The sequence below is a fragment of the Megachile rotundata genome, chromosome 7 (assembly GCF_050947335.1).
Source record: "Megachile rotundata isolate GNS110a chromosome 7, iyMegRotu1, whole genome shotgun sequence".
Taxonomy (NCBI): domain Eukaryota; kingdom Metazoa; phylum Arthropoda; class Insecta; order Hymenoptera; family Megachilidae; genus Megachile; species Megachile rotundata.
Genome location: NC_134989.1, coordinates 15474359 through 15500719, shown reverse-complemented (window position 1 = coordinate 15500719; position 26361 = coordinate 15474359). Strand labels below are relative to the sequence as shown.

General features: G+C 45.8%; 1 protein-coding gene across 6 annotated transcripts in view; it reads left to right on the top strand.

Annotated features, from left to right (window-relative positions):
- The window catches only part of LOC100874799 (uncharacterized), a 289482-nt gene that overhangs the window by 98126 nt on the left and 164995 nt on the right, over positions 1-26361 (top strand). For all 6 annotated transcript variants that reach the window (XR_013038888.1, XR_013038887.1, XM_076534071.1 and 3 more), the window contains exons 4-5: positions 12016-12825; positions 12981-14065. Coding sequence is in view for 4 of the 6 variants with exons in the window: in XM_076534071.1 (XP_076390186.1) it covers positions 12016-12825; positions 12981-14065 (1895 nt within the window). In the remaining 2 variants the exon portion in view is untranslated. The remainder of the gene's footprint in view (positions 1-12015; positions 12826-12980; positions 14066-26361) is intronic.

Sequence of the window (26361 nt, the reverse complement as noted above, 5' to 3'; positions counted from 1 at the left end):
TCTACATATATGAAAGTACTCGAACGAAGGAACAACGAATTTAATTTGACCAACAGCACTAGATATCAAAGATTCAGACCTTGTGTTTAATTTCCATCGATCCCAAATTGGAAGCAATTTCTGCCGACATGTCAGGGTAGACACAAACCGTTCCGACACTCCTGCGTTTGCAGAAGTCCTCCGTGAAGGTACAGGGCGGAAACAGTAAACAGACCATCGGGCCGTGCGCTTTAATCAATGCTAACGGTCCGTTTATTATTCGAGGGTCGGTCAAAACCTGGAGACAGAGATGACCTTTCGTGGACTTGCGAGGGTCAGTTCCCTCCTGCGCGTTGATGAAATTGCATTACCGCGTTCAATTCACGCCCAAGCTGACTTCACTGATCTCCCCACAGGTTCATTCTCGGAGAAACACGATCGTGGATTGAAATTGCTTCCATCCACTCGTGTATCTTACGTTTATCGATCAGAAGAAGTTACGTTTATCGTACACTTTTATGACTGGTCTACGAATTATTTTCGTCGTTTGTATCTTCGTTCCTTTTATGCGCAGCCGGAATGACTTCTTTTAGGTGCGCTCCGAGGATGCTGTATAACCGATGGCATCGCAGGGAAATTGGAACAGGGCCACTCGTTCGAATGCAATTAAAGTTCCAATGCGGCTACCGCTGATTTATGGACCGTAAAGAAGATTCGTTACTCGTCCCTTATAGATCCCTTCATTTTAAATAGAGTCTGCCTTCCTTTCTTTTCGCCGAACTTTCTTCGATTGCTTTTTATGACCTTTGTATCTCCCCGCCATTTATAAGCGCATCTTAAAATGGATTTCACCTTTGTATTTGCACGTATACTCAAACTTTATCTGATACACGATGAGTTTGATATATCAATGATTAGTTTAATAACTTCTAAGAAAACTTACAATTGTCCTCAGAGGAATCTGTGCCTCGAAGGAAAACTTTATTTCGAAATAACATGCAGGCATCTAATCGCGTTGAATCTTCTAAGCAAACACATCGGCCACGTGCATACTCCGGGATGAAACAATTGTACGCGATTATTGCCCGCGATAACATCAACCGACGTATCCTCTTTGCGCGTACAATCGGATGATGAATGCATGCCCGACGGCGAGTGCACTTTTGGAGCACCGAGCGACCCACAAAGACGCCGCGGTTTTAATTACAATGCAATTTTCTTTGCGCAGCTCGCCCCTTTGAAACCGCTTCCACTCGAATACACGAAGCAATCACGCGCTCTCGTAGACGAGCGGCATGGTGGTCGATCGTCTCGTGGCTCCGCGACGTTTTGATCCGCGAAGATTAAAGGGTCTCCCACCACCCTTACGCGGTCTTTTCTCTTGCGAGCATCGCGATCCTTTGCACCCCTTGTGCTACAACTTTGCCGCGTCTGCCGCGAGTGCGTAAATATCCCCAAGTCCCGCAACTGTTTCGCTATGAACGCCTCGACTGCACGCTTGAGATTTCGTACGATGCTCTTTCAAAGAGCTATCGTCGCTCTCCGACGGGGAAATTGTTTAATATGGGTCGCTGGTGTATGCGGCGTGGAATTGTAACGCGTCAAAATGCAACGCGTGCAAGTGCGATGAGTGACGGTTCAACGCGACAGAATGCAACGTATGACAATTGAAAGCGTGGAAACGCAACGGGTGGAAGTGCAACGCGTAGATATGCGACGCGTAAAAATGCTACGCGTGGAAGCGCGACGCGTAGATATGTCGTGTGTGGAAATGCAACGCGTGGAAGTGCGCGCGTGGTAATTCAACACGTGGAATTCTAACTTATGAAAATAGTGCGCGTGGTTGTCTAACGGGTGGTAATTTAGCGCGTAGTTATCTAACACGTAGTAATCTAGCATGTGGTAATCTAACGCGTGGTAATTTGGCGCGTGAAAATGTAACGTATAGTAACCAAACGCGTGGAAATCTACCTTGGTGTAATCTAGCGCGTAGTAATCTAACGTGTGGTAATCTGGCGCGTGGCAGTATAACGCGTAGTAATCTAATGCGTAGTAATCTAACATGTGGTAATCTAACGCGTGGTAATCTAGCGCGTGAAACTGTAACGTATAGTAACCAAACGCGTGGAAATCTACCTTGGTGTAATCTAACGCGTAGTAATCTAACGTGTGGTAATCTGGCGCGTGGCAGTATAACGCGTAGTAATCTAACGCGTAGTTATGTAACGTGTGGTAATCTAACTCGTAGTAATTTAACGCGTGGTAATCTAACTTGCAGTAATCTAACAATCTATCATGTAATGATCTATCTTGCAGTAATCCAAAAGTAATCTAACCTATGTTAATGAAACGCGTGGCGATAAAACGCGTCCATAAATAAAGGAAAGGTATTTAAAAGCACTGTTTCGTTTGTCTTGTTACTTTCCGCCCCCGGGCGATGCTTCATCACACGGTCATCGCTTTCACAACAGGCAACTTCTCGTATTCACCCTCAGCCGGTCGAAATTCCGTATGAACCCCATTTACGATCCAATTCGGCTTGATAAATTCCAGAAAACGCACGAGTCACCGAAGGAATGAGTATCTGACGCGGGGGATGCAAGAACTATAATGGATTATCGGTCGAGGGAAGCAGATCGGTAATCGAATATCAGTCAGGGGTTAAAATCCATCAAGTCTTCCTCTAGCGTTGATCGACGCGACAGGTTCTACCCTGCAGTAACTAACTGCAGTATCATTGTTATCGTACGATTACCGTGATCGATAAATCATTTCAAGCTTCTTTAAAGTCTTCTCAACATTGAAATATAAATACTTCAAACTGTACAGTTTTATAAACGAAAGCATCCTAAGTCTTCCAAGAAATGGACCAACGAATGGGGAGTAATTTGTCTGTCGTCGTTTAGCAACGTTCCCTGGATATAAATCAAGGAGCCCTCTTAAGCGTAGCGTGATTCAACGGACTGCTTTTGTCGTAGCCAAGACCTCCTCGGGAAGAAAACATCAGGGAATGTTTTATTCGAGGAAAAACAGCGAAAATCCCAGTCCATCCCGGATAATTTTCTGAACTCCCATTTTGCGCGAAATGATCGACCAGTTTTTCACCGGGCGCGCACTCGTGCCGATTACCGGTGGATGATCGATGACGATGAAAAGTTCGCGGCGGAAGTGGACACCGTTGCGAAAATGAAACATTCGTAACGTTATTGTTCGTTGCTCGCCGGTTGCAACGGCTGACGTACCCATCCGTCATGATGTCGTCGGGCATCCAGCGGGCTTTCAGTCCCCATAGAGGCGCCATCACCGGAAAACCCCATGTGCGAGTAGCGCGAAGCGTAATCGTGCACCAGGTGTCTCGCTAACGTCTCTTAACGAAGGACACAACCCCCTGTCGTGCTTTTCGTCCTCTCCCTTTCACCTGTCCCTCCCTTGCCGCGTTTCTTTTCTCTTCTTTTTCCAGCGTACGGGCAAGAGACACTCGGAGAGAGACGGCGGGCCTTCTTTTAACAAGCATCGAGCGACTTTCTCGGTACTCGGGACGTAAAAGGGATTTTTTGCTTGTTAGATTGTTTGCTCTTCTCGAACCGGGAGGGTAGGGAATTCGAGGTTTTTCAACGGTGAATAACGGCGTTCGTCTTCTTCGAGCAACTTGGATCTTTTTGTCCATCTTCCTCGATCGGGGGTCATCAGAGATCGTGAGATACCGCGGTATCGCCGGATATCGTTATCGCCCTTTCTAACGCTCTGTACAGGTTTTTTCGTGTAATATTTTATTCGGGACCGATCGAAATAATCCGGATGATAATTGTCTAGCTTCGTAGCAATACGAAAGAGGAATATTTTCTCTGTTCAATCTGGATATTCCGTTGCGCAACGATAGCATGCCAACTAATATCTTTAATGCGATTCCATCCGAGAGATTTTCTGTATTCATCGTTGATGCAAAATTTAAATTATTCCCGTATTTTGCCAACTTCTCCGCGGTCGACCTCTTGCTTCTTGGACCACGAGAAACCGGGATGTATCCGGTTCTGGATGCGCAAGATTCCGCGGATTAATTGAATACGTAACAAGAAGCCGAATTGAAAAGCACTGTTGTCAATGGGGCGCCAGTCGACGCTGGAAAGAGAGTCGGCGCTGTGGAAATTGAATGAACGGGGGATGAATGGGGAGGAAATCGTGCGTGTCTGCCGATGGGATCTCGTGTTTATGCGAACAGGTGAAAAATTTGATGCGCGAGAAAAATGGAAAAAGGGATCGAGCATTACTCGAAAGAAAATGTAAACGGTATTTTCGATAACGTAGAATGTGAAAAAGCAGAAGAGTAGAAGAGCAGTAAACTCGTCGAACGAACAGCAGGAAAATCGAATTTGAAAAACGTCCGCGAGAAGTGGCGTGCAAGAACGGTCCCCACGAACCTTTTAAAGCTCTCTGTTATCCTTGGCGGCCTCCCGAAGGACACTCTTATCTCCCGTTCGGTGTTTGCTTTGCGGATCTTAACAGGGTAACGTTCGCTGCCAGAAACGGTCCAGAAGAGAGATTGTACGTTGGCGGGCAACCGGCCGCCGCGAAGGGACGACCAGTGAAATAACAAGAGGGAAATGCACGAAGAGGGTTCGAACGCAGCGAAAGGTTGCGCGTGTCCTGGAGGAAGCTAGAGCAAGGCACGTGCTGAAGCGAGAAGGAGAAACGGCAGGATAAGACGACAATCCGGTGCGCAAATGCCAGCGGGATTTAGATCGGACGTCTCTAATGGCAGCAGGATTTCAATGGCAAATGGCACCTGCCAGATCCTCGCCACTTGTTTGGCCAAAGGATTTGTAAAATCTGCAGAGATATCCCTGCGGATACTTAGGTCGCTCGTTGAACGTATCGGCGAGTAGGAAAGGAATAAAACGGTCTCATTGATTTAAGTTGCTCGCCAGAATGAACCAATATTGTCCCAGCCGAACGAAAGGGACAGAACATGCGGTTATCGGTGACGCCGAGTTCAAAGCCGGTTTCAAAATGCTCGATGTCGGTCTCCATTTTAAATTGTACCTTCATTCGCGATAATGAAGGAGGTGTTCACATATTATTACTTCTGCAACTTGAAATAGCTTCGACATCAATAACTAATTTCAATATAAACACATATAAATTAAATGTTTCAACGAAGAGCACATGTCCAAAGAACACATATGCTAATGCACCCAAATGGTGACGCACAAATATCCAAAAGAATCTACTAAAAAAAGATAACCTCTAGTTAAAGTATCATTGAAGTATCTTAACTGAATACCTTAACCTTCAGCATCATTACACAGTCAAAAATCTTGCAAAGAAGAGTGTGATCCAACAAGAGAGAGATAACAGAGGCAGATGCCAAAACGGTACGAGGGTGCAATATGCACGATCATCGGCTTAATCTATTAATTACGTGATTTTCCATGGACGGATACGCTTGTAAGTCCGGTAAACCGTGCGGGGTGATAAAAGATCGCTTAAGGAAGATTTACGATTGTACGAGTTGTTCGCGATGGTATTTAAGCGTCGCCGGGAACGAATACGATAGATGGTGTTTGGTATTTCGGAGGGATTTACAAGCGATTATGAAGGTGGAAGTTCTGATTGGAATATTAATTCCTGACGCTTTAACTCCTCGAACTGGTTAGGTAACTTGTGCCTCGAGTGATAATTTCGATGAATTCATCAGGTTTTCTAGTGGTTCGTAATTTTAAAGTACTCTTTTATTAAACTTGGTTGAAAGGGATACTTCGTATTTTAACAACTTTTCTATTTCAGGTGCGCCCTAATTAATCGGTGAAAATACAACAAATTTCCGTGTCAACATTCTAAACAATTATTGAGTTAAATCCTGAAAATTTGAAGAAGATACTCGACACGTAATCCCAACTTTGAAAATGTTCCAACCCGCACTCGACTAACCAGGTCGGCAAAACGTTAATTGGATGACTTTGAAGTTCTCGATCCGATTGAATATTAATTACCTGTTCCGATCCAACATTCTCTCAGAATTTCATCCGACGTCAAAAGTGAACCGTGCACGGATAGAACCGTAATGAAGTCAAACTCGTGAGAGGAACTATCGGAACTCGAGAAATCGGTCTAACGCGATGCACTCGCGTGATCCGCTTAAAATTCGTTCGCCGAGGACTCTCATTTTCGTAGATGCGGGAACGGCTGTCCCACGATGATTATTCGGAGTGATCGGGGAAGATTCTCCGCACACGGGGCAAACTCGACCGTAAGAGATTACTCCGTGTGCCCGGTGCTTTCCCGGTCGTGGTCGTGGCCGTTGTCCTCCGGTTTTCCCTTTGTCTGGCCCTTTCACCCGGTTCCCCTTTACCGTCGCGTGTCAGTCAGTCAATCAGCGGAATCTAGCGGTTCTATGCGCCCTTCAAAAGCTCTTCCCGCCGTCTATATTAAAAGTCCCGACCCTTATCCTTTTCCTATCGACCCTCTCTTTCTCACAGAAATACTCTTTCTTGTTGTGCTTGCGAATTCCTTTGTTCGCTTATCGCTGCTTGCGAGTTCTACTTCTTTGCTAGGAGTTCCTCGTTTTTACACTTATGTAGAGCTTGCTTCCTTTGCTCATCGGAGCTTTGGAGTTCTTTAATTCACTTATAGGAGCTTGCGAGTTCCTCCAACTGCTTAGGTAGGTTAGGAGCTTGCAAGTTCTGGGAGCTTTGGTGTTCTTTCATTTGTTTGTCGGAGCTTGCGAGTTCCTTCGTTTGCTTGACGGAGCTTTAAAGTTCCTTTATGTGCTTAAAGAAGCTTGCGAGTTCCATAACTGGCTTAGGTAGGTCTTGTCAGTTCCGCACTTCCTTTATGAGAGCTTTGGTGTTCTTTCATTTACTTGTCGGAGCTTGCGAGTTCCTTCGTTTGCTTGTCAGAGCTTTAGAGTTTCTTTATGTGCTTAAAGAAGCTTGCGAGTTCTATAACTGGCTTAGGTAGGCCTTGTCAGTTCCACACTTCCTTTACAGGAGCTTTGGTGTTTTTTCATTTACTTGTCGGAGCTTGCAAGTTCCTTCGTTTGCTTGTTGGAACTTTAGAGTTCTTTTAGATGCTTAAAGAAGCTTGCGAGTTCCACAACTTGCTTAGGTAGGTCTTTCCAATTCCACACTTCCTTTATGGGAGCTTTGGTGTTTTTTCATTTACCTGTCGGAGCTGACGAGTTCCTTCATTTGCTTGTCGAAGCTTTAGAGTTCCTTTACGCACTTAAAGAAGCTTGCAAGTCCCATCGTTTTTTCATAGAAGCTTAAAAATTCTTTCCCTCGTTACAAGACCATTCCGAGTTCTTCCGTTTATTTTGCTAGAGCTTGCGAGTTCTTTCCTTGCTCCTACGGAGCTTCTCTTACTCTCTTAAAGATGCGTACAAGTCCCATGCCCCGAGCTCACAGTCTTTTTGCTTACTTTCAACGAGTTTCTTCAGCTTATGAGTATTTAACAATTCTTATGCTCATTTGGGAAGTACCAAGTTCTTGTGCACTTGAAAAGAGCTTTCTCTTTCGGGTGAAGCTTGCGGTTTCCCTTGTTCCTTTGTGTGCCTCTCGCGATTTGTTTTGCATAAGGAACCAGCGAGTTATATCACTGAGATCAAGGAAAAAATAATTACATACCCCGTCATTATGAATTATAAACGGCTACAAAGCCGAATTCAATAGATGTTAAGCTCTTCTGGTACAGCGAAGCGATTGCGTTGGTAATTGTTCGAAAAGTGAATATATCGATTTCTCAACCGAGTAACTATTAACGGGATATTGGCAGCGTTATTCGAAGTTAACCGTCGACTGAAAAACACGGAACGAATCTGTTAGCACGAAATCATAACCAGATTTTCAGCCTCCCGGGGAGGGGAATATCCAATTTTCACAGCGGACTGACCTGTCTCAATGCCATCCACCCCGCCGACTGCAACAATCGAATTAGAAACGGCCGGTTGACTGTTCGAATGAGAATCTTCGCTCGTGTTGCCACGTGTGCTTTGTTCCGCGATAAAACAAGCAGCATTATCGTCAAGGTGTAATTTCGAACCGATACACCCTTCGTTAACCCCGTACTTAATTTCTTTTACCAACTCTTTAATTTAGAAAACAAGAAAGGGGTTCTCAAATTATGTGACAAATTTTTCATTTATTATAAGTGGTAAATAAATAAATATATCGAGTCATATACATTATAGGAAAAGGATTATAGCAAAGGGGTTGTAGGAAAATTTCAACGTACGCAACATTGCTTTAATTATGATCTTGTACATTGACCTCGTCCACTTTTCTACCATACACTTTTCCATCAAATTCCTATTCTTATCATACCTCATTGTCGAGTACTTACAACCTATTCTCCAAACCCGAGTTCCAGCACTCGAATATCCGTTTAGCTGTAGATTGTACGTTTCGGTGACCCTCGGCTGCTCCGGGAAAATATTAGCCACGGGCGGCGTACCGTTAAGGGGGAATAGCTAAATTAATAATTCGCAAATTGCCCAGAGAAATGCTGCTCGTACCACAGCACTCTCCCCCTCGTTGCTCCTTTTCGCCGCAGTTCGCGGCCCGTTCCCGACGTTCAACACGGGCCGCAGCTTGTCGACCTTAAACGGCTACTTTCAACAACTACCGCCGATTAAATAGCCAATTAGTCTCGCGAACAAGATTCGTCGGCATTCTTCGTTACGTTGAAGCTCCATTACGCTGGCTCCATTGGTCCTCCCAGAGCTTTTCTCCTTTAGGACGTTTCTGGGAAAAGTCTGCTCGTCCCGCGGAGACTAATTACGTATGGCATTATTAAGCTCTTCTCGATTTCTGTTTTGTCGTGGATTATCGCCTTGGTGCACTGTGTAATAGCTTTCGTTTTTTTGATGAGGAATTAATTCTGGGATTTTCTTTGACGTAGCCGATGGCTGGGGATCTCATAGAATGGGTTGTTTTTTTCTAGGTACGTGCACTTATATATAATAATCATATGTCCAGTAATCATACAGAAGATGGAGATTCATCCAACGACAGATTAGAAATTTGATGGGGTTGAGATAAAAATTGTAGCTACGCCAATGGTCCACGTGTACCGTTTCCATGAGAAGAGGGACGGTGTTTTACCGATTTGGCTAGCCTCGCTAATAATACTAATCGAACGGGAAGGTGGTCGTTTCCTCTCGAGACACCCCGTGGATCGCGCGAAACCGATTGCCAGGATAATTTTAGTGGTAACCGTAATTACGGGGCCCCGTTCGCAAACTCGGGCCCTATGCATCCCTCAAAGACTTATTATTCCCAACGCAAATAACCTTATTATCCTCTTTCGAAAAAATCCATCGACATTTGGAGATACGTTATTGATAGACGTCTTCAATTTCCACTAATTTCACTTCAATTTTAGTAAAATTTTTAATACCTCGCAGCTTCGTTCGAATCATCTCGCAATCTTCATATGCTAGTTCCCGTGGTTTTCAAAACGTATCTCATATTTCGCAAAAGGATAGTCGACCCTTCAAAGTATGGAGCAAGAAAAAAGATATGGAAATACTTATACATGCAAATGAAGAGCAATTTCGTATCAAAACCACTGTGATGCAAAAGGTTAATTACTCTGCTCCGTTCCATTTACAAGACCCTGTGACCCTTTGGAAATTTGAAAACGGAATTTCGCCTTTTGAGGTTGTGCCAATTATCTTTGCCTTTACATTCTATCTCGAAGGATCCTTGTTCGGATCCACAAATTTAGTTGCAAATTTCGCCAAACTTACAAGTGCAAATTGACGACTTTTAAAAGTTTGATAACACATTTTTAACTTATAGCAATCATATGTGATGATAAAAATAATACAAATGTTGGATGTCTCAAGGACCTAGATGGAATATCCGCTTCGTAGTTTAATCGAACGGTGCTCGAAGGGCTATCACTCTCGTGTACTTTAGAAAACACGACGAGGTTTTATTTCTGAACGGCGCACGTATACACGGGAAATTGAGGGATGAAGATAAATGAGAATTGTGACGCGAAAGACTATCAATATTGGCCGCGTATCGCGCAGCCTGCGACACGTCGTCCTATACCTCGAATCCCGTGATTCTCATTTGCAAGCCACTTCCGGCTACGTTGTGGCGCGACGAGTTTTCACCTCGTTCCGATTAAATCTGGCGAATTATCCGCTCGGCGTGAACATGATTGAGACAAACACTTTCGACGTCCTTTCTCTTTAATTAAATCTAATAATTCAACCGAGAATAGATTCTGTTTTTCATATTCGGGGCAATTCTTACGCCGTTTTCGCAGGGTAGTAATCTCGTTGAATTCTTCGCAACTCGCGAAATTTCTGTATACAATTTTTGGAGGGCCAAGAAGATCCAAATGTATGTAATTTTAGGAAGACCGCGGAAAGGCGGTTTGTAAGAGAGAGAACAAAGAAAGAGATTGCGGGTTAAGAATCCAGACACGCTTTAACGAGGCGTACGAGGTAACGAGACTGGAGTACAGTGCCCGCAACCCTTTCTTTGTCGGCGTTGGGCAAAAGGATGGTCGCGATTCCGAGACCCCGGGCACCTTTTCAACATGTTAATTGTATATTTGAGGCGAGGCGATAAACAAGCCTGGGCTCGGTAGCTCGCTGCCGTGGAGTCTTCATTACGCTCGGTAATATATAACCCTGCTACCCCGAGGGCCATTCTCTCGATGTTCTAGAAAGAAATTATCAAGTCCAATACGAATACACCAGGTGACCCGATCGTACTTGAAAGAGTCCGGCGAAGATGCTCGATCAGCGAAATTCGATTTCAGGTCAAAAAGATGGCCATCGATGAAGCACCGATTACACGAATAATCTACTGATAAGCATTTTTTCTCAATAACTCTCGTTTGCGGATATTCCTACTCGAATATTTTAATTTTCGGTGATTAGACTCGAAATGACGATTATCCAAAGATCGGTTAAATTCGAGCCACGTTTCAAGATTGCGGGCTGAAGATTTTCACCGGTAGCAGTCGATAAGTCGCGAAAGTGTCAGCAGATTAATCGCGTGGCGAAATGGGCCTACGAGCGGTCATTAATTTCCCCGAAACGGTTGTGGAGGAGCAATCGCCATTTATATTTGAGTGATCCACGTACATCGTCCGCACGAGCACGCGATCAGCAGCGTATTTTTACGAGCTCGTCGAGCAGCCTAATCGCGGTCATGCATCTCGGTGCTCTGGTCGTGCCTCGCAGCGTATTCCGGATAAAAGGGCTTGAACACGGGCGAAAGAGGAGGTGGAGACGAAAAAGAAAAAAACGAAGGAAAGGAACACGCGTGATCTTGGGCTCATCGTGAAAGCAACCCGCGACGGTTACACATACAGGCGCAATCGATTGGCCTTCGGGTGCAAAGGTGCGAACCGGTTCCTCGAGCACGGCTCGATTTTCGACGAGGAATTCGGTGCTGGCCGGTCAGCTTCCTGCTGCTGCCGTTGCAGCAACCCTCTCCAGAGGTTCTCGAGCAGGGTTCGTTCCAAAGAGACTGCCAGACACGAAGCAACAGCGAGGCGCTTTATCCGCGAAACAGAGGCAGACAGAAGCACGCCCCCTTGGTGTCAGATTTTATTTATCGTTCCGTGGCTTTTTGTTTCTCGGTAAATACCCTGGGCATTTAAGAGTAAGACGTTCCCCGATTTATGGTCCACCCTGGCCTGACTCGAGTCCCTCTTTCTTATTCCTTTCTGCCGTGGAACGCCCTTGACTCTCGTTTTCTCCTCCGCGTAACCCTCCTCGTACGTGTCTATGGTCTCCGAATCTCTGCGACTTTCGCCAACTCGTCGTTTCAACCAGATGCTTCGGAAATCGATCACCTAGATGCGATCGAAACTCGAGTACACTCGCGTGCAACAAATAGCTTGATGCAGTGATCTGTATCCTGTAGACTCGAGTAGCCTAGTTTTTCTTTGATCGCGCCTTGTCGTTTGATTTGCCAGAAAACGTGGTAAAATATGCGTAGAATTTAAAATCGAGCAAAGAGAAAGTCCGATGATCGAGTTATTAACGTTTGATTTTTTACCGTGTTCCAGATAAATATGGAGGCGGTCACGTCGACCGACTACGACTCGTCGAACCTCAGCAGAAACTTTAATCAAGTGGGTTTCAATACATACAATTACTCGCAGTTCGAGGAGAAGTACAAGCCTCGACAGGTTTTCAAGTACGGCGACGAGTACCTAGAGTACGGGCGTAACTCGGTCAGGCTAGGACCGAACGAGAGGTTCACAAGATTATCGTCGAGACATCAAGACGTCGTCGGGAAGCCGGATCAGAGGTATTCGCGGAGCCATTCGCAACCGGAGAGGCAGCAGCACCCGTGCCAGGAGATCCGTTCGAAGTCGCAGGACTCGCGCGAATTGACCTTCTATCAGATCGATCCGCCCGTCAAGCTGGAGAACGTTCAGCACCATTCGAAATCGCATCGTTCCGCGATCGAGAAGAACCAAAACAAAAAGGAGCTGACCTTCTACGAGATCGATGGGCCGACCTCGCAGGAGAAGAAGGACGGGAAGCACGAGGGATGCAAGGACGAGAAGCGGGACAAGTGTCACGTTGGTCAGGAAAAAACGAGCGCGACCACCAAGCACGCCAAGCAGAGCTATCAAGAACAGAAGCCGAATCCTCCACCCAATTATCATCAGCTGAATAGATCGCAGTCGGACCTTACCGAGTGTCAGCTGCCGAATTATTATAGACATCAGAATAACCCTTATATCGATCCGCCGAAATACAGGCAGTTCGACAAACCACCCAAGTACCAGGAAACCCCTCCGAAGACGGAACCTCCGCCAAAGTATTCGGAGGTGGCCAGGCGACAGGACGACTACAAACGAGTGCAGGTGAGATTTTATTTTTGTTCGAATAGGTACATAGATTAGATCCCCCGGTTCCTCTTTCTCCCTCGATCGATACGTCCAGTTCCGGTCCCTTCGAAAGTGGAGGATCTCCGAATCGAGACGATTAGCGGTGACCGTTAACATTATCAATTCGATAGGAGGAGAGGGGCAAACGACAAGGTAGCAGCTGTGGTGGTGGAGCCGGAGGAGGCGGAGGAGGGAGCGTAGTCAGCGGCATCGGCAGCGGTGGTGGCGGCGGCGGTGGTGGTAACTCCAGCAGGGGGACCGGCGGCACTCATGGCGCCGAGACGCCCTCTAATCTGGCCAGTATCACGCCAACCGCGCGAGAAGCAACACGCGGTCCCTCGTCGCGTTCGCGGCTACCTTATAAATCGTGCGACACGCGTTGCTCGAACGGCAACGGCAGCAACAACGTCGGCAAAGAGGACTCGTATCAGGATGTCAACGACGAGTCGGAAGTGATACCGTCGTCGAGGTGCCACGGGGACGCGTCCAAGACGTCCCATCACCATCAGGTTCGATCGTCCGCCATCGGCGGTAACGGCGGCGGTGGTTGCGGTACCGTTTCCGGTAATGTCTGCCACGGTGGTAGCGGTGTGCCGTGCGACCCTTCGACGTGCGACAGGTACAAGGGTGCCGTGGATTCTCTGCTGAAGGCCAGCGAGGCGGTGCAAGGTCGTCTGTGCGAGAGATCGATGTTGAAGATCGAGAAGCCCTCGACCAAGGCGATTCTTCACGGTATCGAGGCCGTCGGGAAGTGCGGGGAGAGGATGAAATCGGTCCAGGAACTCGGCTACGGCAAACACGAGACCGCCAAGTCGAAGGGTCACGAGGTCGGCCACGGGTTCAAGGTCGAGAATATCAAGTACTACGGCGAGTTGAAGGGGTACGACTACAAGTCTTACGGGACCATCGACAAGCCCGTATCGTCTGCCCACGAGAAGTCGCACTCGCACGGGCCCGAGAAGAACGGCCACGAGAAATGTCATTCGAAGACGTCGTCCTCCTCGACCGCGATGCAGAATTACGGCCTGTCCAAGGTCGCCGGTGAACGGTCCACGGAGAAGAGCGCGGTGTACGCCGACCATTATTATCACCGATCGTCTCACTCGAAGCCGCAAAGCGCGTATCAAGTGTACCAGGAGACCAAGTACTCGTACAACGTGAGCGGGGTGCCCGGGACGCCGGCGCAGGCCAGCGCAGCCGCAGCTTTCTTCGCAAGGTCAGTTACTCGATCTACTGTACATATACTACCCGCGATCACGCGCGTCCACCTGTTTTCCGCTCAGATTTACGGCCTGTGCCTGGAGTTCTCTTCTCCAAACGGCACTCATTGTTCCTAACCGGCTATCTGTAATTGTCCGGCTTAGGCTCCCGTTTGTTTACGTGACGCCTCCTTCAACTCGACGTTGACTCGTGCCACGGGCAAAGACTTTATCGTGCACCATCGTACGGACTACATTGTTCTGACACGGCCCGTTCGCGTAAAACCTTGACGAGTTAATCCTTCAGGCTCCTTTTTTACTACCGTACGCAGGTGGATGTTAACAAATCGAAGTTATCGAGGGTGTCTTTAGAGATTTTTATAACCTTCAAGTTCTCGAGATTTTACATGACTTACGTATCGATTAAAACAATTTGGGAACATATTTTAAGGTGTTCAGAATCTGCAAAGACTTATCCATTCTAAACGCGAACGTAGGAAACGTGCATTTCTTGAAGGGCGTAGCGCTTTGATCAACGCCACGCGTTTTCGACGCGAAACCGAAACGCGTGCAGGGTGGTTTGCGTGAGAGCGTTCGGTCGAGCATAAATCGCGTGCGGTTTACGCGGCAGGATAAAGCTCCTCGGGAGTATCCCTAGTTCTCCCTCCGGTCTCGACCCCGCGTGTTTAATAAACCAACGTTACGAAATCCAATGGCATTCTTCGGGTATTCGCGTACGGTACACCGGCGTCTGCACGAGTTATTAGTCCGAAGTAATTACGAGCGGTACGCTTTAATAACGATCTATCGTGATATTCTAGCTCTCTCGATTACGGTCATTAACACCGATCCGTGATGGAAGGCGGCCGAGTTTTTATCTGTTTCTCGATAGAAGAAAAATCGATTGTTGGAATGTTCATCGACGAGTTAATGAAAGGCGAAGTCGCGATTTCTCGCATATTTCTTTCTCTTCGTTGCGTAATTATTATTTTCGCATCAGTGTATAAATTACAAGAACATAGATTTATAGATGCATCTTGCCGGAAATAATTTCGATAAAAAAGTCTTAATTTCCATGAATTAATAGGCTTGACAGAAGCGAAAGACTGGAGTATCGTTAATGGATAGTTGCGTTACCGATCGTGATCCGGCTGCGGGATTCGAACGCGCTCGTCACGGAAGAGTGTGGCGCCTCGCGTCTCTTTCCTCTTCGTTTCGCATCCACCAGTACGTTACTCCGTCCGTTTGGGATTCTTTGAAATGAACGTTTACGGTCTGTCGTAGGAAGTTGTCGCGCGACAAGAATTGAAATTAATCGCGCCTCGACGGACGCGTGTACCTGCTTCTCCTTTGTGTACGACTACTGGTTTCACGGCTGGTATACTCCGCTCTCGAACGGACCCGGAGACAATCGTCAGTTGAAAACTCCTTTGCGAATTTATTTAGGAACACGCGCGAAACTTGTCTCGTTTTCTCGATCGGAGACTCCGTAGTCTCTTGAGGTACTCGATACTTGAGGTGTTCGATACTCAAGTTATCCATCGGCCCGTTACTCTTCGACTTCATGAATACTCGAACCATCGGAAGCTTTTGTAAACCAATAAGTTTTGATATCATTCTGTGCCTCGACATATAAGGGTTGTACGAAAGAATTATGAAGAACTTGGCAGACTGTCATGCTTCTCGGATAAATCCCTACACACACATGGAAAGTAACGTGTTAGATTACCACCTGTTCTATGACCATGCTTCGTAGAATCACTCATGATACGATAACGGATTACAATGACGGCACGATTTCGGAATTAAGGGCTTTGGGAATTTTTAAACTTAAGAAACCTTGAAGATACTTGTCAACTTGTGACGAATTCAAATAGCGAAAAATTGATGATACTGAAAAGTAATATCGTGGTCCAGCGGTAGTCGGAATTTCGAAAATTCGCTGAAAGCAGCAATCTGCGAGATCGAGAGGACAAATGAAATTGACCAGGGTGCGTTCACAGAAGGAAGCAAGGAGAGAAGACGGTGGGCCAAGTTCGTGCCCGTATTGTTAACCGTCGTGATTTTATTGCCCTTTTATATTGCCTTCACGCTTCTCCGTCGTTTCTCAGCTCGATGTTCGACTGTTCCTCTCGCCTGGGGGCCTCTCTTTATTCCTCGGTTCTTTATTTTAACCGGGTTCTGTCTCTCAACGGAGAGCACGCTGCTCCGGTTGCTTTGCCAGAGAACGATTTTTACGAGACGACTGCTTCTCGTTCGTGCGTAATCGAGCCTCGAAAAATAATGTCGGGCACACGGCTGCACGACGGTAAACATCGTCGATCGATTCTCTATTCTTCCGCGAATCAGGTATCCTCGATTTTCCGTTCAAATACAACGTTTGCTTTTCATACTCATAATAAAAAGTTTCCTTATTCAGTCTCGTATTTAAATTTTCCGCATGGATATTTCGCGAGTGATCGAAAATATTTTATAAACATGATCGAAGAACTTCGATTTTGCTGTTTGAACTTGCTGACGAAATACCGATACCACCTTGGATGCTTTTTTTTCTGTCTTTCGATTACGTGAAATTTGTGGCGCCGATCGGTAATTAATATTCCGTGGTCCGTTAATAGCCGTTATCGGTGATACCTTAAACCCAAATTTCCTAAACGCGTTTATCTAACTCGTAACTTCCAGTCCGCTTAAAGTACACGCTGTCTGACGAACGCATAATCCGACAGCTATCCGTGGCTACGATAGGGCAAGTATCGAGGAAAAGAAGGGAAACATCCGGAGCCTTAGGCTGAACGACGCGTTATCCTATACATATTTATGGCGGCGACGACTTTGTCTCCGTTTGGTAGAATGGAACCGTGCGAGTTAGCCGAGCGCGCGTGGTGATCGTATCGCGGATAGGAAAGTGGTCCTTAATTGGACAGGTGACATTTCCTCCTCAGTTTTCTCGCGTAGGTCTCTCTTTCGCTTCTGGGATCTTAAACGTCCTTTAACAACGAGCAAATATTTGCGATAAATCTTTTATAAGCATCGAAGGTTCGATTTCGGAACGCGTCTTCCAAATCGATGCGGTCGGTACCACGATTATCCCATCACGAAATAAAATAACACAAAGCCCAGGGAAGCAATTACCGAATGTTTGAATTCCACGCATGCCGGTACCAGTGTTTAATAGGAAGTGGACTTAAATGGCTAAAGGTTAATGGATTCCCCTGCAGACGCGAAAGGCGCCATAAAATTACAAGAATCATAGACTCTATAAAACGTGCTTATACCCATTTGCATCGACGTGTTAAAAGAGAAGAAAGGTTAACGAATCCTGGCGAAAGATTTGGGATGTCCTGGTAGCGGCTGGAGCGCCGGTCCACACCGGCCGAATATATCCCGTAGGTCAGCGTGGGTTTGAACTGTTCGTTCAACAGGTAGCGCTCTCGTAGTTCTGGGTTTGCCAGCGACCCGGCCCTCTCCATTATATTCATATCATGTAAATGCGCCCTACCGCTCCGACTGCCTCCCATTTTCCACCCTTGTGCCCGACCAGACGCGAAGCTGTACCAAACGGACGGAGAGGGCGAAAGCGAGCCGGGGAAAGAGACGGCCAAACGATCCGACGAGAAAATCAGTCTCTGAAAGACGACCGAACGGAGACAGGGATAGGGTACATCGAGATGGTAGAAGTCAACTCTGCTTTGCATTTATTCTAATGGGATAATACTCGGTGTCTTGGCACCCGGACGTGGCAGCTCGTTTAGTATAATAATTCTTCAGGGAATGTCTCGCGGTGCCTTCGATTATTATCCTCGGCGCCGACGATTCCCTTCCCTTTTTTGCGTCGCGACGAGACGACAGGATGCGCGGAGAAATTTGTAATTTTATAGTTGAAAATTTAGGTCTCGGGAAATTCGAGTCAGGTGGTTGGTGAAGGAATGTTACGTCGGAGCGTGGGCGCCTAGCACGTAGGCCTGTCCGTCTTTTATAACGCCGGACCGTGTTAACGCGTCGACTATCAAGTTAAGCGACGTCCGTATGTCACTGTAAATACCAACACGCCTCGTACGGGCAATAAAGGATCACCGAAATCACGCTAAAAGGTTCCCAGGAATTAATCTGCCGTTCGAGCGAGCGTTCCTCGCGCTTGTACGCGTTTCACGAGCACCGAAAGATTTAAGGGAAAGTTTCACCGGATTCCTGGACGTGAACGTTGGCCGCGTCCTGGTAACGAGACATTTATCTCCGTTGACGCGTTGATAAGTTAGCCGCGTTTCGGTTCAATTTGTTCCTGCGTTACGGCGACGCTTAATTTTCGGCGATCCGGTTTCGCCCGCGACCCACCCTACCCCGGCCCGCCCCTCGATTGAGACCTCGATTTCGCCAATTAGAAGAGAAATGCGCGTATTACGTCGATTAACCGACGCCAGCATCTTAACGAGTTTCACGAGCGATTATTAAAAGCCGATAGCCCGTCGAGGTGAGTGTTCGGTGATGCAGTATCGAGTTCGGAGAACAGGGACGAACTTTGTAATTATCCTGCCGGACATAGCGAGCCAATACGTACGAGCAATTATGTCACACTTTGGTAGCGATATTACTTTTCAATTTGATACCACGGGAGTCGCCGGAACGATGTCGCGATCCAGCTTTTCCATCTTTGCGTTTCTTGCTGCTCGATTTGCTCGGACGCTCCCCGTTCATCATTCAGCTCTCCTCGCGAGGCCAATTAACGGATGACTACGTGCACGCGGTCGGACACCTGTGATTAGCTGGTTAAAAGCGGCGCGATGCGGATATTGAAATCGCACGTTGCTGTAATTGCGAAAAACGAACACGTAGAAGTACGAACTTGGCCTAAATTATACCACGACGCTAAGTGTCTTCTATTCCGTTTATTATTTATGGAATAATAACGGCAAAGTGATTCGCTCGATGTACCTGCTGCGCAGCTACCGTACGGAGTCTTCCAGCCGGGTTTGCGAGCTTCTCGAACCTACTTAATATCTTAACGAAATGGTAATTTTACCAGCTTCGAAACCACAAAAGTCTGGTGCATATTAAAAACGCATAAAATAGTACTTAGTCTGAGCTCGGTTCGAAGATTCACAATTCGTGTAAAGATACTCTCTTGTAACGGTAAACTTAAAAATTGGTTCCCAAACTCGAGGGATAATAGGACGATGTTAATGAAGCGTGCATTTCATTTATCTCTCCCGCAGCATGGTGGCAATCGAGAAACGCGATTAAAATCCGATTTAAACGACTCACGGTGGAATTACTCTGACCCGCGGGTGCATCCTACGTGACCGTGAGGTCTCTTACCTGTCGTGATATCACGGCCACGCTGGAATCATTAGTTATCCAACATTATGGCCGAGAACGATTCGAATCAATTTGGAGGTTCGTAACCCCTGTTACGTAGGGTTCGTGACCACTCCATATATCACTCGGAGCCCGCAGACCAGAGGGCAGACTGAAAGAGACATTGAAATTTTCTTGGAACCGCGAAATTATCGAACGGTAGAATTTTATTCTATAAAGTTGAAAGTTCATTTCTTTATGATTTCCTGTTTTACTGGTAAATTCGAAATTCTGAGCACAGAGTCGATGAAGGTAACAGAATATTCTCGCAGAGAAGTATTACATCTAATTATTTGCACACGTAGTATACAAGTTACATAATAACTAGCTCATAGTTTAGTGAAAAGAAGCTCGCGTCGAAATTTGCATGCATGTAAATTGCACACGGGACGCTTATATTAGCGCGCTGTAATTATCAATTATATTCACCCGTTGTCTTGGCGACGTTAATTTAATCTGGCGACCTTAACGGTGCGTTCCAGGCAACCTTCCAGCCTTATCTTGTCGGGATCGACGGAACTCATTACGTAATGACTTTCACGATTAACTTGTTGTGCGTCCATTCTGAATTAAATCACGATTTTTACACGATGCGCCATCGTGTTCTTTGCTACTATGAAGTTGAATTACGCACGGATGGCTCGGCTATCGCGTGACTAATTGATTAAGCTTTTATAACGATGGGACTTTATGCGAGACATTTCGTGTAAATTGGCGATACAGAGCGATAAGATCGAGTTTAACGGCTCAGATCGAATTTAATTCTCTCATCGGTTCCCCTGCGGAGTCGATATTACACAAATAAGTCACGGTTAAGAAGCTATCAAGCGATCATGTCAGGTAGACGATCAGAATTTAAACGACCGCCAAGCATTTAGTCGCTCGAATCACGTTCGCGAGGAATTTTTCGCGCGAGGGGTGTACGATTTTCTCATGACCGTTCCTGTCGCGGGACCGGCGCAACAAAATAATATAAGTAGAGGGGATTGAAAATGAATTTTCCGGAACACGGCGCCGGGACAGCCGGTTAGACTGATATTTAATTAGCCCGGCCCAGAGAAAAAGGAGACAGACACAGAGCCCTCGGCATTGTTTACGAATACTCGGTGCCGGAAGGAGCTTTATGAAAATACGCCCGACAATGGAACTAATAACGCGCCACGCAATATGCTTTGTACAGTAGAATTAACCGGCGAGAACGGCCAGAGGGAACGAAAGTTATCGTCCATAAAGTCGCGCGGCAAATTTCAGACGAATAAGTTCAGGTGGTTTTCGGTTTGCCAGAAAATCTCTTGTTATCTCTGCACAATAGATTTTCTCAAGTAAATGATAACTCGTAGATCATTCTGCAGTTCGTTCATGGCTGCCTAGAATTTAGAGAGTTAGAGGTCGGCTATATAAAAATGTATTTTTGGATGTATGGACATTTAGGACGTTTAAGAACATAGGTGTCTATGAATCCAGAGATGTAGAGATATACAAGTATCTTATGTGTTCAGATATGTAAGAGTATATATCTATGGATTCAGAGATTTAATAGATTTAAAGATTTAGGGGTGTAGGTATGGATTCAAACATCTATGGACAAAGGTACCTATGGACCCAGAAATATGTGAATTACAGAGATCCATAAATCTTTAATGTCATGAATCGACATATTGGAAAATATGCAGTAGAGGTTAGAGCTGAAAATGTATAATCTACAGCTAATATAGAAATTTGAAGACATGATCTAAAAATACAGGAATGATCTAAGGTATCCTGGGACATAGAAGACATATAGAAATCCAATTACCTTAGAAGATAATAAAGATCCGAGAATGTGGGATTTAAAAACTTATATGCGAAGTGAATCTATAAGCGTTACGACATTTTAAGCGCCGCCACTCACGTCAGGGGAATATTTTCGACGCCTTTTGTTATAGCATTTTCTAGATTCAATTATAGATGGTAGGCTACGCCCAAGAAAAAGGTCGGTCGCGTTGATAAATCAGCGTGGTTCGTGCCAGCAGTGGAGTTGGGTTGTTTAACCTTCTTGGTTCCAAGTGTCACGATTCTAGATTCACAGCTTCGTACGAGGTTATAATTGAACGCGATGAAACCAGTTTTTGTCGATCGATCGCCGTTCGGGTACATATTTTTCAATTAACCGATGTATACTCCGAGAATGAAAAATGGCGTAGAATCACGCGTTGAATCGGTAATGATATAATCTTTCTAAAGCGTGGAAGTCAGTAAATAGTAGTTGGTTTTCTTGAAACGATCGCAATCAACGGAATAAATTATTTCTATTCTGCTTAATTGCTCTCTGTTTCTGATCGATAATGCATATTTGTAGATAAGAATTCCCTTGGCTCGTTTTTCCTCGATTTCTTGTTATATCCGGAGTAAGAAGATAGCGCGAGCTGCGACGATAAACCAGCGCGTTCGAGGCAGCACGCCGGGAATCGCCACGACAAAATAACGAACAGCTCAATTAAGCGCGTCGTAAGATGCAAATGTATGCGCGTGCCGGCTTCGAACGTGCTAGGCAAGCTTTTCTTGCGTGAACCTGGACACGTGTTTCGAGTAGTGATACGAACGAGCCACTATTGCAGCTTGTCTTGAATTTGCTATTCGCGTCGCGGATCGGGAGTTGAATTTTTGCGAATATCGGGGAGACGTTCCATAGTTTCTCGCGACTTCCGCGATACTTGACTTCGAGTGGCAGTAACGCGTAGCCTTAAACTGTTCGGTGCTCGAATAATCACGTTTGGTCTTGAAAGCTTCCACGAATCCCGCGAATAAACACTTCCGTAGATTATCGTTGGTTACGGTAATAGAATTCTATCTCGTTGTCGAGAGATAGAATTCGAGTGCGTCGTAAATTGATCTTATCGGATCGATACAATAGCATTTTTCGATATCGTCGAACGTAACCAGTCTGAGCATCGACAGAGAGCATTACTTCCGCCTTGAAGGGCTCTCGAAAAAGAATATTTAACCGCGAGTAATGCTCGTGGAGGATATTAAAATTTCACGGTTACCGGTTCCTTTGAAAATGACCATGTCCTATATCGAGTGGCCATCGACGCACACGTGTACACGCGCACGGTTTACGATTCGGCATGTAGGTAGAAAAGTTGTTCATCCGTAACCAAACGGACGTAATAACTTTAATTGTTAATTAACGTCGGCTTTGTGCCGAATACAGAGGAAGGCCCGGGCTCGAATATTGCTTCGCCACTCTTTGTTCTTTACCCGCGGAAAACTCTTTGCGATTCAAATGTCATTTCCTAAGTTTTGCGTTACGAAGGTAATTAATACTCTCGAATTTAATAACACCAAGCCTTTTGGCTACCTAGCTGCGGATGGAGATTTATGTTTTTAATTAGCGCCGGTCTGCCTTCTGTCGTTTAATTATGATCCCGAGACGGAGCTTTGAATTTCCCGCCCTCCGTTTGAACTGTTATTCGTCCAGGCGAAATCCACTTTTCCCTCTGCTGCGCCTCTTGTTCAGACCTCACTAGTTCCATTGACGATCACCCGAGCGTCCTTTCTGTTTGTCCCTCTTGTAATTGGCTCGTTCTTGCTTCGTTTGTTCTCGCGTAAGTGTTTTATCGGATGAACATGCTTTACGAGTCATATAGGAAATCGTTGAAACGCGTTCTGACACTATGACATGTCGCGATTCACCCCTTTTCCATTCGCTCAATGAAAATTCGATTCACTCAAAAATAAAAGCTATGGTCAAAACTAGTATAACATACAAAATAAGATAGAATAACACAATACGTTGAAAGAAGAAAATAGAAAAAAAATAGCTAATGGAAGCGCAGGTATCTCGATGGCAAGGTCCCTCAGGTAGGATTTGTCAATCGTGTCGGCGCATAAAACAGGCGAACTCATAGAATTCGCGCAGCGTAACTTTTTTACGTAATCCGATGGTCGATTCATCATCCCGACCCACTCGATCAACACTTTCCAGACGTTACCGTACGAAGAAGCCAGCGAAGAGAATGCAGATGATGAAGTCGTTCGATCAGGATTCACCTTTACATATTTGCCTTCCAACCCGAACATTCAATCTCGCGGTATATTTTTATCGAGTATTCTCGAATCATGAAACATGGGGAGCTGTATGACCTTACGACCTTCTGACCTTGTGACTTCGACCCTTTGTACTTTCGTGATTTTCAACTTATCGATTAGGTGAGGTTTGATTATAAGGATAAGAATCCGAAGGATAAGTTTTAGATAATATTTGATGTGGAAGCTTGAAATGATGGGGGTTTTTTTTTGTGGTTGTCCGTCAATCTTCGTCGCGAGTCAGGCATTAGTACGGCAGTCAGGTAGCATCGTTTATACGCCTGTGTTGCACGGTGTCACAAGATCGGGCGAAGATAGAGAGAAGCGATTGGCCGATGGCCAGAGATGTATTAAGATCGCATTTGGGGATGGATCGGTATCCTGATGGATTGCTTGTCGATTACGTGGTCTAATCCGACTTCTATGACTACGGTAAACTAGGGTCACCGGGACATAATTTGTCATTCCGGTCTTGTTCGACGTCCCTCGATTGCCTCGTCGGCTTCGATCGAGTCACCATCGCGTCTAAGAAAACGCTTTTGCTTTCTTTTGCCTCGCGAGAAAAATGATGCCAGCGGTTTTCTCGCTTCTTCTTACGCTCGCATCGGAAGCGGATATGTACGTTCGTTACGGCTGGGAGTTACCGCGGAAGCGGATGTACTATGTATATATCCGAGACTACACCTTCCTAAGAATTTATGCGAGCTCTCGTGAGCGATGCTAGTGATTCCAGGAATATTTCTCGTGGCATTAAGCTTGCATATACTTTGCGGCTCCTCGACTTCTGTGCACGTAATTCCACGCGTCGTTCCATTACGCGAGGTAATATTCGAACAGAGATCTGTCTTAAGAAAGAAAAGGTTCCTTAACCCCTTCGGGTAATATCAAATGCGTCAGCTACAGTATTAAATGATAAAATGTTATGTCAATTTTATGTTCAACAATCTTTGACTGCGCAAATACGATCGTAAACTGAAACGTATTAAAAATCTGTGCAAGAATTTATCGCATTTGAACCATAAGTCGAAGTATGCCAAAGGGTTAATACGTTACTGGCTGAACGAGCACGAAATCTTTGAAATCGCTCGAGTTTACAATTCTGTCCGGATAAATCGATACACTGCTTAGAATACCTAAATTTCCAATTACACCATGCGATAAAATCGTGAGACTTTAGAACAGAACAGAGTCGTAAAAATCTTCAACGCGTGTCAAAAGAATTTAATAAGATTCTTGTGCGTTTAAACTGAATTAGCGAGAATACTGCTCATTTTAACGACACGAACGGGCATCGTAACGACATTCGACTCGTCGTAAAGCCGATAAAACGCGGGAAGGTGCGATAAATTTAGCGACGAAATAAACGGAAAGAATGTTATGCCCGATACCGTTTTCACGAAGGAAGCTCCCGAGAGAAACGTTAGCGGAGACGTTAGCCTCGTAACGTTAAGAATTGCACGCGAGTACCGTCCATTAAGCGGGGAAATATTTCGTACGTGAGTTGCGAGAACGGTGCCCGTTTCGAGATGTCGACTCCCGATACGAGCGGCAATATTACGGACAGCTTCGAATGCGATCGCCCTTGTTGAATACAGAATGTAACTCGGAGACGTGTGTCGACTCGGCAGCGATTCAGCCACTCGGATCTCTCGTTGTTTCGGGGGAAATTTTTGAAATTCCCTCGATCTCGGGGCCGCTACGAAATTATCGGAGCGATATCACGAACGTCGTGCAACACTGTCGTGGAAAGTCTTTCGATCGAATGGTAGCTCGGGGCAATCGTTGCCACGGTTATAGCCGGATAACGTTTAGTAGATGCGGCTACGTATCTTTAGATAGGCTTTTAGAGCCGGAGCACGCGAGATTAGATCGATGTACGGCGGCTTTACGAGGTTCCCGTGACCCGTCGAGGCTGGAATGATCTAGGAAATGACACTGGAAGACGTCTCACGAGCTCCTTCGAGGTGAAAATGATTAATGACAGTCGAAATAAGAATACGCAGGGGAGATTTGATCGTCGAGGATTCTTTTAACTTTCTTTATCGTGAACTGAATTCGGTCGTTACGATTTGTCGATCATCGGTAGGTATCAATTACTTTGCATAGCTGCAGTAATCGTTGATATTACTACTTATTGCCATAGCGTTACCATCGCCATTTCAATGACGTGCCCGCATACTCGCAGCGAAAAGTAGTTACGTCCTATACAAGGTTTTTTCGCGGAGATTGGAATTGAGATATCCTCGTCCGGATAAACGTGTTTGCTCCGATGATTGAAATTTTCCTGCAGGAAGGCGATCCACGGGAGATGGTGCAAGATATCGATGCAGTGTCGAATATACTTCCGTAATAGATGGTTACCGCACAAAGGTGACACCGGCGATGGTTCGCGAGATGATAAGCCTCAAAGTACGGAGTTCAACGCCGATATTTACATTTCTCCGCAAAAAGTTTCTCCTGCGGTCCGCGGTTGATGAAGGGTTAAAATTTCAAGTTACGAAGAAAGATCGTTGGAAAATCTATCTCGTGAAATAACACCTTTGCAAATAATCTCTGCGGGCATACCGGGGTTTGAAACGAAAGAATCCGACTCGATGTCAATGAAGGATAAATAATGCCCCAGGATTCCGTCGGATCTACGCACATATTCAACGGGAGTCGCAGGGCATAAATCCATTTTCTCCGCCGTCTTGGAATAAGATATAAGTGTTATGTCAGCGTGGACCCCTCGCGCGTCTTCGACGAACCCAACGAAACCCTCCAGCGAAATCCTCGAACCGCGCTCGTTCGAGATTTCGAGGGTCAGACCTGCGAAAGGTTGGGAATATTTAAGAGAGGCGGGTTGCAGGTCGTAAAGAACTCCGCTGGTTTTTTTCGAACGGTGAAAGTTGGA